General features: G+C 46.5%; 1 protein-coding gene across 4 annotated transcripts in view; it reads left to right on the top strand.

The window, feature by feature from the left end:
* Positions 1 to 14,858, top strand: part of APBA2 (amyloid beta precursor protein binding family A member 2) — a 179,199-nt gene that overhangs the window by 141,740 nt on the left and 22,601 nt on the right. For all 4 annotated transcript variants that reach the window (XM_019625158.1, XM_019625161.1, XM_019625160.1 and 1 more), the window contains 2 exons: positions 4,755 to 4,835; positions 5,589 to 5,625. In XM_019625158.1, coding sequence (XP_019480703.1) covers positions 4,755 to 4,835; positions 5,589 to 5,625 — 118 coding nt within the window. The remainder of the gene's footprint in view (positions 1 to 4,754; positions 4,836 to 5,588; positions 5,626 to 14,858) is intronic.

Raw genomic sequence — 14,858 nt, forward strand, 5'->3', positions numbered from 1 at the left:
AGGAGTGACCTGAATTGTAAGAGGAACAGAAGAAAAATACTGTTGTCGTTTTTCTGACACCACTATGTCAGGGGATGGATCGAAGGGCTTGTGGAAACCATTCCGGGTGCTAATTCAGACCTTCAGCCTGACCGTGACCCGAAGGTTATGACCCCGGCGTGGCCCCGCGTGGAGCTCCCTCCTGCAGCAGTCCCAGCTGACCCATCAGTTGGACAGAGGAAGGCGTCTTTGTTGGAATATCCGATCAGTAGGGATAATGATTCCCAGAGAAGGCTGCCCCCTCACTGTCACCTCCGACTTGGGGTTTCTGTGACGTGGAGTCATGTGTGAGAGGCGGTAGGACGGCCCAGTGAGGAAATTGGGGCGTGCTGGGCTTTGAGCTGATGCTCTATCCCTAACGTGAGCTCGTCACTGTGTCACTAACGTGCTTGCCATTCAGGAGGGCTTTGATGACAGACGGTGTGCCCATGAGCACATGTGCACTTCCTGGTGGCTGTTTCATGCAGAGTAACGTGGGTTTTGTCGCTGTGTTTTCAGCGTAGTCAGGCGGCAAAATCAGAATTGACACTTGAAAAAAATGGACAGAATTGAAAAAAATGCTAGCTTTGGTTTCACGGACTGCAGCCAAGATAGTTATTAGAACAATTTATTCAAATTAGAATATTTTTATTATAGGCAACCTGAACAGCTGTCCCTGGTCCTGGCAGGTCGTGACCCGTCTGAGCCACACGTTGGTGTTCTGCTCTCAGAGCTCCCTGGGCGGTGGGGGGGCCCTGCCACATTAGCACACTTCACTGCCCACCTTCTCTGGGGGGGGCGGGCGGTGGCTGACGCGGATTCCAGCTGATGGCACTAGAATTATGGAGAGAGACGCATGGTCCTGCTGTCCCAGTTGGCTGTAAGGACCGAGGTGACCCTGGCTGGCCTCTTGTTTTGAGAGCTGCCTGGCAGCTGTATCATGGGGAGGGCATAAAAGGGTTTCAGTAGCAACTTCGTCTAAGATGCCAGGAGCCCCACGTCCACGTGGGCCTCCAAGCATGTTAATTTCAGATGCCGTGTCCCATGCTGCCCAGCCCCCCATCCCTCCCTGGAGATGAAAATTAGAGCGCCAGATGGGCCCTCCCGAGGAGATGCAGCACAAGCCCACCCTCCAGCCTCTGAAAACACCCCTGCTTCTTTATTATGAGCTGCGGTTGTCATGGTGATGAGTGGTCAGAGAGAGTTAGAGAAGCTTTGGAGAGAAGTCGCCATTGGAAGCAGACCTGCGACCCCGCCTTGCCCGTGGTCACCACTTCCTGTGACCCCACACCAGGGTGTCCGATGGACGGGGTGGACGAGCATGAGGGCACAGGCACCCAGCCGAGCTGGGTCATGGGCCCCGGCCTGAAGCTTCCCAGCCCCTGGCCAAGTCCTAACCCTGTGTCCCCCAGAAGGAACACTGCTTCGATTTGCCAAAGGTGCCAGGCGAGAGCCTGTTTCCTACATCTACGCCCCCGCTCTGCCAGGAAAATCAGGTTCCAGCCCAAGCTGCGACATTCATAGAAGGGGTGTCTTCTTAGTCCGTTCAGGCTGCTGGAACAGAACACCACAGACTGGGTGGCTTGTAAACAACAGAAACTCATTTCTCACAGTTCTGGGGGCTGGAAGTCCAAGATCAAGGTGCCGGTAGATCCAGTGTGGTGACGGCTCACTTCCTGGTTCCTCGCTGTCTTCTCGCTTTGTCCTCACATGGCAGAAGGGTCTAGAAAACCCTCTGGGGTCTCTATAAGGGCACAGATCCCATTCGTGGGGGCTGTACCCTCATGACTTCATCTAATCACCTCCCAAATGCCCCACCTCGTAACACCATCACCTTGGGGGTTAAGTTGCAACATATGAACTTGAGGGGTGGACACAGACATTCAGTTTATAGTGGGTGTGGCTGATCCGTTTTCATTTGTCCATCTGTTGGTTTGTTTCTTTGGGTGTTTGGAGATTACCAGAGGCCGTTTAGCCCCCAGTGAGGCAGTGCAGGCCTTTAGGCAATGATACCTGTGCACTCAGCCGAGGGAAGGTCCCAGGTCAGATGTCTTTCAAACAAGAGGGTAAAGTACTGACGTGTTCTAAGGGGACCTTGGCATAGCGAGGGTCCCAGACAACAGATGGCTGTCCGGGGGATGTCCTGAATTAGTTTTACTTACAGTGGATGGGACAGTGTCTGAGGTCAGAGCCCCCATCGGACCCTTTGGGAGACGTCACCTGGCGTGTCTGGGCCATCGTGGGAAGTGCAGAGCCAGTGGGGCGCTGGGAAGTTACCTAGGAGTTCGTGGGACCCCTACAGAAGGGGCCAGCTAGGTGCAGCCTTGCAGGAAGGGGCACTGTCAGCTCAGCGTGGTAGGCACAGTCCACTGGGCAGGAGCCCCCGGGGGTTCAGAGCGCTCTTTTCTGGGGAAGGGTGGGTTCAGCGATGAGGAGGGAGAGCTGTGAGGATGGAGGAGCAAGCCAGCAGTCCTGGAACGCCACCTCGCGACATACTAGGACAGCGGGTGCAGTCAGGGCCCCCTGCGTGGTCTGAGAGCTCACGCTTCAGGGGTGGTGACAGTCCCTTGGGTTTCCAGCAGAGGCACTGGGGAAGGCAGGCACCAACCAGACATCTGGCCCGCCTGGGCCCCAGCTGCACCCTGCACCCCTCCACTCCAGGGAGGCTCATTTCTTCCTGCAGCTTGAGCCCTGGTTTCCCTCAGGATGTGGCGACACCTTCCCTTCTTCCTCTGTGTACAGATCATCCCCTTCCTTAAAGCCTAGCCCAGCATTTCCACCTCCCATCTGAGCCTCCCCCTCCATCCCCACCCCCCGCTGACACCCACTGGTGTTTATTGTCACGGAGGGGACACGCAGTTAGGAGTCTTTTGTCTGCCTGGTGACACTGCCTTGTGTATGACATTCCTGTTCCCCGCAGGGGCAGGAGAATGGGCCCAGGTCTGTTAATTTTTCTCTTACCTTCCCAGGGAGATTGAATTAAGGGACATGATGGTGTCAGTGTAGGACAGGGAAGAGGACAGGGAGGGACACCTTGCTGTGCCACCTAAGCCTGTGGGGACCTGGCCGTGAGCACCTCTGTCCTCTCACCTGTAAGGCGGGAGTGGGGATATCCATATCCATGCACGAAGGGGTGTTAGAAATAATGTAACTTATTTATTCACAAATAAATATGAGTATGTATGTATAATATGTATTTGTAATATAAATACAAACTTATTTATAAATGTAACTCATCATCGTCATCATCACATTGTTACTGCTTGATAATTTATTTCCAGAAAGTTCTGGAACTTGACTTAAGATGCCGGCTTAGCAGCACCCCCTTTGGGATTTGGACAGTGATTTTAGCATTATGAATCTGGCTTCTCTCTTCTGGGTGGTACTAGGCAATGAATAGAAAAAAATGTACCTAACTTTAAATTTTGTTAATTGAAGTAAAAGAAATTTTCTTTTTGATTCCATGTCTTGGCATGTCCTTGGGGCCTTTTATTTTCTCTAGTAGAAGATTGAGTAATTTGCATTAACTAAAGAATTTAGATTTTTAGAATTTAGAATTTGCATTAAACTAAGAATTTTGGTGGGTTTTTTTTGTTTGCTTGTTTTTTAGGAATAAGACTTTAATCCTTGGATATTGTTGACGGGAGTGTAAAACTCCTCAAAAAATTAAAAATATAAATTACCACATGACCCCGCAACCCCACTTCTGGGTTGAAAACAGGGTCTCAAAGATACATCTGTCCGCCCATGTGCCTGGCAGCATGATTAAAACAGCCAAATGGTGGAAGCAGCCCAAGTGTCCATCAGTGGATGAATAGATAAATAAAATGTGGTCCATCCATGCAGTGGGATATCATTCTGCCTTAAAAGGAAGGGAGTTCTGACACCTGCTTTGGAAGAACCTGAGGACACTATGTTGAGTGAAATCAGCCAATCACAGAAGGACAAACCCTGTCTGGTTCCACTTCTGTGAGGCACCCTGAGTAGACAAATTCATAGAGACACCCTGGTGGTTACCGGGCTGGGAGAGGCGGGAGTGAGGGCAGAGTCTCAGTTTGGGAAGATGAAAGGCGTTCTGGGGACGCATGGTGGTGATGGTTACATAGCAACATGAAAGTACTTTAGTACCACTGAACTGTGCACTTTAAAATGCTTAAAATGGGGGCGGCCAGGTGGCTCAGTTGGTTAGAGCGCGTGCTCTGAACAACGGGGTTGCTGGTTTCCACATGGGCCAGTGAGCTGCGCCCTCCACAACTAGATTGAAGACAACGACTTGAGCTGAGCTGCCACTGCTGGTTCGATTCCCACATGGGATGGTGGGCTGCGCTCCCCTCCCTGCAACTAGACTAAAAACAGAGACTGGGTTTGGAACTGATGGGTCCTGGAAAAAACACACTGTTTCCCAATTAAAATAATAATAATAATAATAATAATAATAAAATGGTTAAAATGGTAAATTTTGTGTTATGAATGTTTTACCACAATTAGAAATAATCACAAATTAATGAAATTAGAAAATACAAATCAAATAACTTTTTAGAAGTGTAAAAGTGTACATGTTAATTGCAGAAAAGTTTAAAAGATATCTGTATGCACACACACACACACACACACACACACTCACACACTCACATGCATTTTACAAAGTTGTGTGGTATTGCATCTCCAGCTTTGTGTCTTGTTTATTGTTCTAACACGTAAGAACCCCATCTTTACCTTTCACTTCTCGGATCCAGGTTTGCAATGGTCTGGAGCAGCCGAGGAAGCAGCAGCGCTCCGATCTCAATGGACCTGTGGATAATAACAACGTCCCGGAGGTAATTTTTCCAAGGATGAGGGTCCCTGGCTGGGGGCTCAGTGTTGGGGCTGCCGCCTTGTCGTGTCTGCTCACCCTCCATGATGCTGTCGTCCCCTCCGGTGCCTGTGGGGCCGGAGTCCAGGTCGAGCAAAGGTGGGTGTCCCATAGCGGGAGGATTTGATGGCCCTGGCCGTGGAGGAAGAAGGACAGGCCTCCACCACGTGTGTTCATGTTTTGGCGATGGCATGGGGGGGGGGGGGTCACTGGTGTGCCCTGCTTTGACGGAAACTTACTCTGCCCCATTATCTGACATGTTCTAAATCCCGGTTCCTCTGTCAGTAGTGACACCACCAACATTTGGGGCCACATAATTCTTCATTGTGGGGGGCTGTGCTTTGCACTGTAGGATGTTTAGAAGCATCCCTGGCCTCTACCCGCTAGATGCCAGCAGCACTCCCCCCTACCCCAAGTTGTGACAACCAAAAATGACAATGTCAAACAAGGTTTGACATAGCCAAACTTTCCCTTGGGGACAAAAATCATCCTGGTTGGGAACCACACGATTTTAAAGAACAATCCTATATAAACTAATATTGCCACAGTGGACGTTACTAAAATGAGGCCAGAAGCACGAATTCCCCTTTTCTGGATGCCATAGTTTGGAGATGTTCTGACGTTGACGAAAGAACTATGGCCACCCATAGAGTGGTGTCCAGTCTCCTTCGTGCCCTGGCCATGTGTTTCTTTTTCTTTTTTTCATATTTCCTAACAGACAAAGAAGGTGGCATCGTTTCCAAGTTTTGTGGCTGGTAAGTGACTCCAAATTTTATCTCTCAGGGGGCAGTTGCGTTTTTAGGTCAAAAGCACATGGTGCTGTTATGTTTGATTTTCTCCTGCAAAGCTGGTTCAGAAAGCATGATGAAGACAGCACTCTAACAGGGCAGGATGCCTGCCCATCTGATCCTGTGAGCGCCGCCTGCACGCTTACTGGGTGGGTGGGGGTGGGGACCCAGTTGATTAGGGAACGGTCGACCATCACATCTAATTACACCCTCAGTAATGGCCTCACACATGACACTGATGACTGAATTAATAGATTGAAATGCGTCTGTACAAGCAACTAATTGCCATCTAACACTTTTGGTTGGGGTGGGTATAATTGCATCAAATTCGAGCTGTTTTTCTTTTTTTAGACTCTTCATTTTCCTCCAGTCGCCTGTCTTTTCTGAGGGGGTTAATGTGCCATGTCAATATTCAGTAAAAACTCCAACGGGTTGATTTGTTCTGTGTGGAGGTTTGGGGTGGGGAGCACGCCGCTTGACTCTGAAATGCACCAGGTAACCTTGGGGGCTCCTTTACAAGGTACCCCAACACCACAGCCTCTAATGTAGGATCTTTCTCTTGGCCAGAGAGTGTTTCCTATCCTTGCTAATGTGCTATAATAAATAGTGTGAATTTTATTCATTCTTTTAATATGCTGGTAATTCATTTTAATGAATATTTATGGTAGCAAAGTAAATAAATCTTCAGAAATAAATGACTTTAAACCTTTCTTACCCTGATTTTATTTTGACAGTGTGCTCTTGCATTCTTTTTTTTTTTTTTCATTCCCATCCCTCCTCCCCCTTGGCAACCATCAGATTATTCTCTATATCTATGGGTCTGTGTCTGTTTTGTTTTGTTTATTCATTTGTTTCGTGTTTTTAGATTCCACATATAAGTGAGATCATATGATATTTGTCTTTCTCTGTCTGACTTATTTCACTTAGCATAATACCCTCTAGCTCCATCCATGTTGTCACAAATAGTAAGATTTCATTCTTTTTTATGGCCGAGTAATATTCCATTGAGTATATGTACAACCACTTCTTTATTCAGTCATCTATTGATGGACACTTCGGTTGCTTCCATATCGTGGCTATTACTAGTGATACTGCAGTGAACATAGGGGTGCAGATATCTTTTCTAATTAGCATTTTGGATTTCTTTGTATAAATACCCAGAAGTGGAATTGCTGGGTCATAAGTTAGTTCTATTTGCAATTTTTGGTGGAACCTCAATACTGATTTCCATAGTGGCTGCACCAATCTGCAGTCCCACCAACAGTGCATGAGGGTTCCCTTTTCTCCACAGCCTCGCCAGCACTTGTTGTTTATTGATTTATTGATGATCCTATTGTGACAGGAGTGAGGTGGTATCTCATTGTGGTTTTGATTTGCATTTCCCTGATGATTAGTGACACTGAGCATCTTTTCACATGTCTATTGGTCATCTGTATGTCCACTTTGGACAAATGTCTATTCAGGTCCTCTGCCCATTTTTTATTGGATTGTATATTTTTTTGGTGTTGTATGAGTGTCTTATGTATTTTGGGTATTAACCCCTTATCAGATATATCATTGGAGGATAGCTTCTTCCATTCAGCAGGCTGCCTTTTTGTTTTGTTGATGTTTCCTTCGCTGTGCAAAAACATTTTAGTTTGTTGTGGTCCCCTTTGTTCATTTTTTTCTTTTGTTTTCCTTACCTGGGGAGACATATCAAAAAAGATATTGCTCAGAGAGATGTCAGAGAGTTTACTGCCTGTGTTTCCTTCTAGGAGTTTTATGGCTTGGCGTCTTACATTTAAGTCTAACCCATTTTGAGTTTAGTGTTGTATGTGATGAAGAAGATGGTCCAGCTTCATTTTTTTTGCATGTATTGGTCCAGTTTGCCAACACCACTTATTTTATTTTATTGTTTTTTAATTTTTTTTTTAGCTGAGCCATCCTGCCACCTGTTGGCAGCTCAGTGGCTGCTCAGCTCGGGCTGGACTCGAACTGCTGTTGCTCAGAGCTCAAACTCTTGAGCGAGCTCTTAACCAACTGAGCCACTCGGCCAGCCCCCAACACCACTTATTGAAGAGACTGTGTTTACCCCATTGTATATCCTTGCCCCCTTTGTTGTAGATTAATTGACCACATAAGCGAGGGTTTACTCCTGGGCTCTCCATTCCATTCCATTGATCTGTGTGTTTTTGTGTCAGTCCCATAGCGTTTTGATTATTGTAGCTTTGTAGTCCACACGAAAATGACTTTTCTTTTTCACAAACAACATTTGCTCTCATCCTCAGGACTCCATTAACTCAGCATGAATAGGGACTAGACGTGTTTTCAATTAGGAACTTCATTCACTCCTGGAGGCTTGTTATGATTTCCCTGAGTGGTGCTTGGATCAAGCCAAGAGCCACAGGAATTAAAAATGAATTCTACCTTGGAAATACACATGGAAATTTTCCCTTTTCTGTCTGCACTTTTCTCCTTCGCAGTGGAAGCCACTGGTAGATTTCTTGTGAGTTCTTCCAGAAACTTCCTGGCCATATACAAGCCTACATCTAGACCGTTTGCTTAAAATAGACATTGCACTGGCCACATGGCTTTTTCATTTCTTGGTAGATCATGGAGACGACAGCCATACATCCCCTTAATTATTTAAGTGGCAGCTCAGGATCCAGTGGCTTCACGTACGATGCGGTGTTTATCAGCTTGCAGGTTAGTGCAGCCGCGAGCTGCCGCATGGATGCCTTTGTGTTCAGGCGTCCTTTCAAAGAAGCAGTTTCTTTATGAAGCAGGGTTACAGGCCAGCAGCACGCTGACTGGGATGGAGATGGCCAGGTGGCCTTCCCCATAGGGGGACAGGTTACACGGCATCTGAGAGTGCTGGCTCACCAGCCCTGTGTGCTAGCCAACCATGTGGTCGTGGCCCCTGGCTGATGGGTGAAAGGTTTTAACTTGTTCACTTCACATGTGTGTGCGCTTTCCATCAGGAGTGACACCCAACACTGTTTCATATTTAGAAACCATTTGTTTCTTTTCCTTGGCGGTGTCTGTTTCCTTTGCCTGTTCCTCTACTGGATTTTTGGTTTTTCTTATTGATTTGTACTACTCTTTACATATAAAGGAAATGAGCCTTTCGATTTATATTGCAAACACTTTTCCCACGTTACCGTTGTCGTATAATTTTGTTTGTACAGTTTTTGCTTTGCCGAACCTCTTCTGTAGTCAAATGTATTCACCTTTTTTTCTTTGAGGTTCCTGAGTTTTTGAAATTAGTATAACCTTCACCCTCCTAAGATTATTGTTTTAAATAAAGCTTTATTCTAGCACACTTATGATTTTACTTTAAATTATTTAAATGTTTGACTTCTCTGGAATTTATTTTGGTATATGGATTAGAGGAAGAGTTCCATTTTAAGCATTTTATTCCACCAGCTAACGAGTTGTGCCCAAACTGTTCAATGGATCTTTTCCTCACTGACTTGAAATGCTGATTTCATCATACACTAAATTGCCATGTGCACCTAGGTCTGTTTCTGGGTCTCTTATGATGATTCGCCCTTGTAAGTTCCAGAGTTAGGCTGCTCTGTGTACCGGGGATTTATGGCATTTTATTCCCTGTTACGGCCACTTCGTGTCCTCGTCACCATCCTTCCTGTTCAGAAATTCCCTGGATCCTTTTGTATGTTTAGTTTTTCATAAAAACTTTAGAATCAGCTTATCTCGTTATCCTATTGGCATTTTGGTGGTATTTTACTTCATTTAATACATGCCAGGCAGTAAATTTATTTATGTAAGGGGAAAGTGTCAGCTTTACAATACAGAATCTCCTCATCACAGTGGGACTTGTTTCTATTTATTCACACGTATTTATCTTCATCAATAAAATTTTATTCACACAAATCCAGCACACATGTTATTAGTTTTTCCTTGGGGATTTGTTCCCTTTTATTGTTTTCATAAATCATATCTTTTGTTTCATTTTTTTTCCTCACTTGTTGCTATTTGTAGCTACAAAGAAAGCTATTGATTTTTTCATCTGTTAAATTTGAAATCACTGCCTTTGTGAATTCTCTTATTTTTTTAAATAGATTTTTAGTTGTTTTTCTTGGCCCCCAATGAGCTTCTGGTTTTTCTTGGCATATAATCATGCCATCTGCAAATAAGAATGATTTTTGCTGCTTCCTTTCTTGTTTTCTGTTACGGTTTCCTCCTGTCTAATTGGGTGGGGGAGAGTGCAGGGAACAATGTACTACAGAATATACAATAGTGACATTAAAAAAATGACACCTTTTGAAAGATCTGTCCATTTAATTATTTTATCACAAACATTTCAAACATATATACAAGCAGAGAGAATAGTATAATGAATTTCATGTGCTTTCACCAGCTTTAGTATCTACCCACTCGTGACTGGTGTTGATTCATCTACAACCCCCCCACACACACACCCTCTCCAGATTATTCTAAAGCAAAACCTCAGACCTCACTCATATCCCTTCTTTAAATGTTTCAAACATGTATCTCTAAAATAGAGACTCTATTAAAACAAAATTCATTCCAAGACTATCATCGTAGAATCAAATTCATGTCAATACTAAAATAAAATGACCAATTCCACGTATCATTAACCCCCAGTTAGCACTTACATATCCCCACTTCGTGCTTGTTTGAAGGGGGTCCAGATACGGGCCATCCTTTGAGATCGGTTGATGTATTTCCTGATTCTCTTACGTCTCTTGCTTTATCAGTTCTCCATCTGTCTCTTTTTTTCTCTCTCTCTCTTACAATTGTGTGGTTGCCGTTGATGGAGTTATAGAAGAATCTGTGTCATTTGTGCTACAGAATTCCTTGCAGTCTGGACTTTGCACCATGGTCCTTGGTCCTCCGAATCCTGGAAAATAATCTGGGTTTTAGATAGAGAGAGGCTTGATCAGATTCGGTTTGGTCGTTTGGGGCCAAAGACCTTCGTAGATAGTCTTGTTCTATCTATGTTCTTCCGTCAAAAGGTTCATGCTGTCTGCTTGTCTTTCTTTGTGCAGGATTAGCAGCCATTAAGGGTCATTGTGTCGATCCGTTAATTGATTAGAGGTTGCAAAATGGCGGCATTCTAATTCCATAATTTCTTCCTCACCGATTAGCTGAAATTCTTCCATGCAAAGAAACTTTTCCCTCCTCAAGCATGTATTTGGTTATGCTGAGTACAGTTTGTATAGGAAAAGCAGGTTGCGTGCTTGATATCGTCCCTTTCTTTAAAAATTTTAAAATGAACGAGTTTCCCTAACAATCTCTGAAGATAACCAGTGGGCTTTCATACACTATCACCTAGGAGTCTTGAGTGGAAACATAGCTGTTGAGTTTCAGTGTATGGCTGATGTCACCCTTATTGACCTTAGGTTGTCTCTACTCTCGCCAGTGCTTGAGGCTGGTTCCCAAGACCTATCAGTGTGACCCGACAGTCCGATAGCCTCCTTGCTTCCTGGTTTGACCAGATATCCCAGGATCATCTTCACCATTTCTTGCTTCAAGACTAGACCAGTTATTTCTCCAGGGAGCCCTGAGCAGTCATGGAGACCATAAAATGAGCACTGTGGGGTGGTGATTGCTACTGAGTTGGTCAGTCGGGTAGGAAATACATAGATGTGTGTAGGGAAGTGGCCCCCAGTGAGCGCTTGGTATTCATGACCTTGGGTAACCCCACCCTTTGAGAGTAGGCTGGACTTATTGACTCACTTCTGATGAATAAGAATACGACAGGAGTGGGGGTGTCACTTCCAAGGTTAGGTTACAAAAAGGCTGTGACTTTTTTCCTGCTCTCTCTTGCTTGCTTGGTCGCTCTGCTGAGTGGCTTTGTCAGGTGCCCACATGGCACAGGATGGGTGTCCGGCCAGCAGTCTCATAAGTGACCTTGGAAGTAGATCCTCCCGTATTCTGAGATGGCTGCAGCTCTGTGAGACCCTGATCCAGAGGCACCCAGCTTCTTGACCCATAGAAATGAGGATAATAAATTTGTCATGTTAAGCTGCCAAATTTGGGGGTCATTTGTTATGTACGAGGTCAGACAATTAAGTTTGTGCACTCATCCTAGAAAAAGTGCTACATACCTCATTGCTGAATGTCACTACGGTCACCTTCAAAGTACTCCCCTTGGGAAGCTATGCACTGATGCCAGCACCTAGTCCACCCTTCAAAGCAATTTTGGAACTCTTTCTCTGGAATGGCCATCAGAGCTGTTGTTGTATTACCCTTGATGTCCTGAATGTCATCAAAATGTCTTCCTTTCAATATTTCCTTTATCTTTGGGTAAAGAAAGAAGTCATTGGGGGCCAGATCAGGTGAGCAGGAGGATGTTCCAATAAGTTATTTGTTTAATGGCTAAAAACTCCCTCACAGACAGTGCCATGTGAGCTGGTGCATTGTCGTGATGCAAGAGCCATGAATTGTTGGCAAAAAGTTCAGGTCATTTTCATCTAACTTATTCATGCAGTCTTTTCAGTACTTCCAAATAGTAAACTTGGTGAACTGTTTGTCCAGTTGGTACAAATTCATAATGATGTCAAAAAAGTCAGACCTCGTGTGTGTGTGTGTGTGTGTGTGTGTATAAAACTAATTAAACTGCTTGTTTTTAGGATAAAATGCACCGTGATTTGTACTGACGCTTTGTCAGGACTGTGGGGTCTTTGCATTTGCACCTTCTTTTCCTGTGCCCCAAACCCCTGATCCAAAGGGCACTGACATAATTCCTCATTTCTTATATTCCGCTGATCATACAATGTCTCAGAACAATGGTACCAACCTCACCAAGGACATACGATTACAGACACAGTTGAAGACTTATCGGCAGTGACTTGTCTTTAGAGTATAACCCACGAGGGACATACCGTCAGAATTCCTGTGTTTTCAAATCCTGCAGAATAGTGCGTCTCTTTGGGATTGTGTCACACCTGGATACACTTCCAGATTCATTTTTCTTTTAACTCTTAGGAATTTGCTTTCTTCCTTTAATTTCGTTGTTTAATTATATAAAATCCATGGCTCTAATGTGAAATATACAAAACAGAGTGTATGCGAAGACGTCTGGCATCTTCCTTATGACCCATTTTTTTGTTTGTTTGTTTTTAAAGATTTTTATTGGGGAATTGGGGGGATGGGAACAGTGCTGGGGAATTGGGGGAAGGGGAACAGACAAGTTGCTGTCCTTTTGTTCTTTAGTCTAGTTGTGGAGGACGTTGCTTCACTGGCCCAAGTTGGCACCATCATTGCGCTCTTCCCGGGCGAGGCAGATCAGTCGCCGGCTTCTGGACGGCCGCTCACTGCGGCTGCTGGCCGCTCACGCTGGCTGCTGGCTACACACGGTAGCCCATGGCAACCCACTGCAGCAGGGACTGCAGCCTACGCCGTCGCCGGAGACTCACAGCAGCCCAGCTCCAGGTTGAGCAGTTGTTCAGCATCTTAGCTGTGGAGGGCAGTGTCACTGGCCCTCATATGTGGGATCCGAACCGGGGCCCTCTGGCGTCCCAATCCAGTTCTTAACCGTCGCGCCACTCGGCCGGCCCCTTATGACCCATTTTTGACATTTCACACTTTTTTATTATAAGCATCCCTCCTCCTTTCTTAGATAAGTGTTAATGAACTAGACGCCCTCTTCTCCGTCTTGCTTTTTTCACTTACTGCTAACTCCTGGAGATGGCGCCACGGTTCCCCACTGCACAGGGCGCTGTGTGCTGTTCTCAGACTTCACTGTGCGGTGGCCGTCGCCTTTGCAGGAAGACTGTGGTGGTTCCCAGATGTCTTGCTATTACAGTCCTCTCCCAGGCTCCTCTCCCCAGGGAGCAGCAACTGCCTCTATCTAGTCCTGCAACCAGCCTTCCGGCCCTCCCTGTCCTCACCTCACACTCCAGTCCACCCTCCAGTCCTGTGGATAGAACGTCCCGAGGGAATCCAGCCTGTTGTCGTCTCCCAGGCCTCCTCGTCACCATCATCACTCACTTGTTAGAACCTGTGCAGTAGCCTTCTAGCTGCTCTCCCTTCTGCCTCTCTGCGGCCAGAGTTACTTTCTAAAGACAGAGTGGCTGGGCCACTTCCCTGCAGTGACAGTCGTAGTTGTGGCCCCAAAGTCCTCTCATCTGGCTAGCAACTTTCTCTGTAACCTTGGCCTGTTCCCCCTGCTGGCTCACCCCCGCACCCAGGCAGTTTGCACATTTTGCAGCTCTTCTAAGGTACAGTACTCTCTGTTACCCCAGGGTCTTTGCACCTGCTCCTGCCACCACCTGGAAAGCTGTCTCCTCCTTTCCCTCTGTGGCTTGTTGCTTCCTTTTCACCCTTCAGACCTCAGCTCAAAGGGCAGCTGCCCCTAGAGTCCTCAAGGGCAGACTCCCCTGTGGCTTCTCCCTTGGAACTGAGGCTTTCATGGCATTCACTGCGGGCCACCTTGATGCATTAGTTTTGTGACTGTGGGACTGATGTCAGCCAGTGAGCTCCATATTTTCTGTCATAGCACAGGCCCTTCTGTGGGGGTGGGGGTGGGCGGGGCTCAGAAACCCCTACTTAGTACCTGAACCAGTGATGGTGATCTTGGGTAAAGTCATGTGACTCGATGTGGACTGTCCTTATTTGTCAAGTTGGGATGCTGAGGTCGGCTTCGTGGAGTTGATGAGGACTGGGTGGAACTACACCCTAGCTGCAGAGGTCTGGGTGTAACTAGGGGGGCTGCACTCCAAGGCCCTCCAGATGCACACCCACCCTCCCAGCCGCCCCTCCAAGCACAGGCCTCAGAGTTCCTGAGACCACGTGGGGTGGCCAGTCATCGGAGGGCTCTGCCCACCACCCCCATCAAGAGGGTTCCCCAAAGGTGGCAGGGACGGGGCTCCATGGCATAGTTCTGGGGACCTTCCAGCCCTTCCCTGTTCAGAGAGGTCGGCAGGTCGGCAGGCTCTCCAACAGGGGCTTCAGATGAGGGCTTCCTTCAGCTGGAAGAACCTGGGGCGCCTTATTCTCCTTGTCCCAGCAGTACAGGCACATTCTGCAAACACTTACATAAATATAATGTATGTCATGAAAAGGAGAAAGCACTCTCTGGGGAGACAGGATGTCTTTTAATCCTCCATTTTGATTCTTTGTCTTTCTGTCTCCCGCTGGTGGTCTCAGCTTAGGGTCAGTTCAAGAGCTGAGCCCAATAAGAGCAATTTAGAATCAAACACACAGGGCCAGCTGCGTTAGGGTTGTGATGA

Source organism: Hipposideros armiger, unplaced genomic scaffold (genome assembly GCF_001890085.2).
Source record: "Hipposideros armiger isolate ML-2016 unplaced genomic scaffold, ASM189008v1 scaffold_617, whole genome shotgun sequence".
Taxonomy (NCBI): Eukaryota; Metazoa; Chordata; class Mammalia; order Chiroptera; family Hipposideridae; genus Hipposideros; species Hipposideros armiger.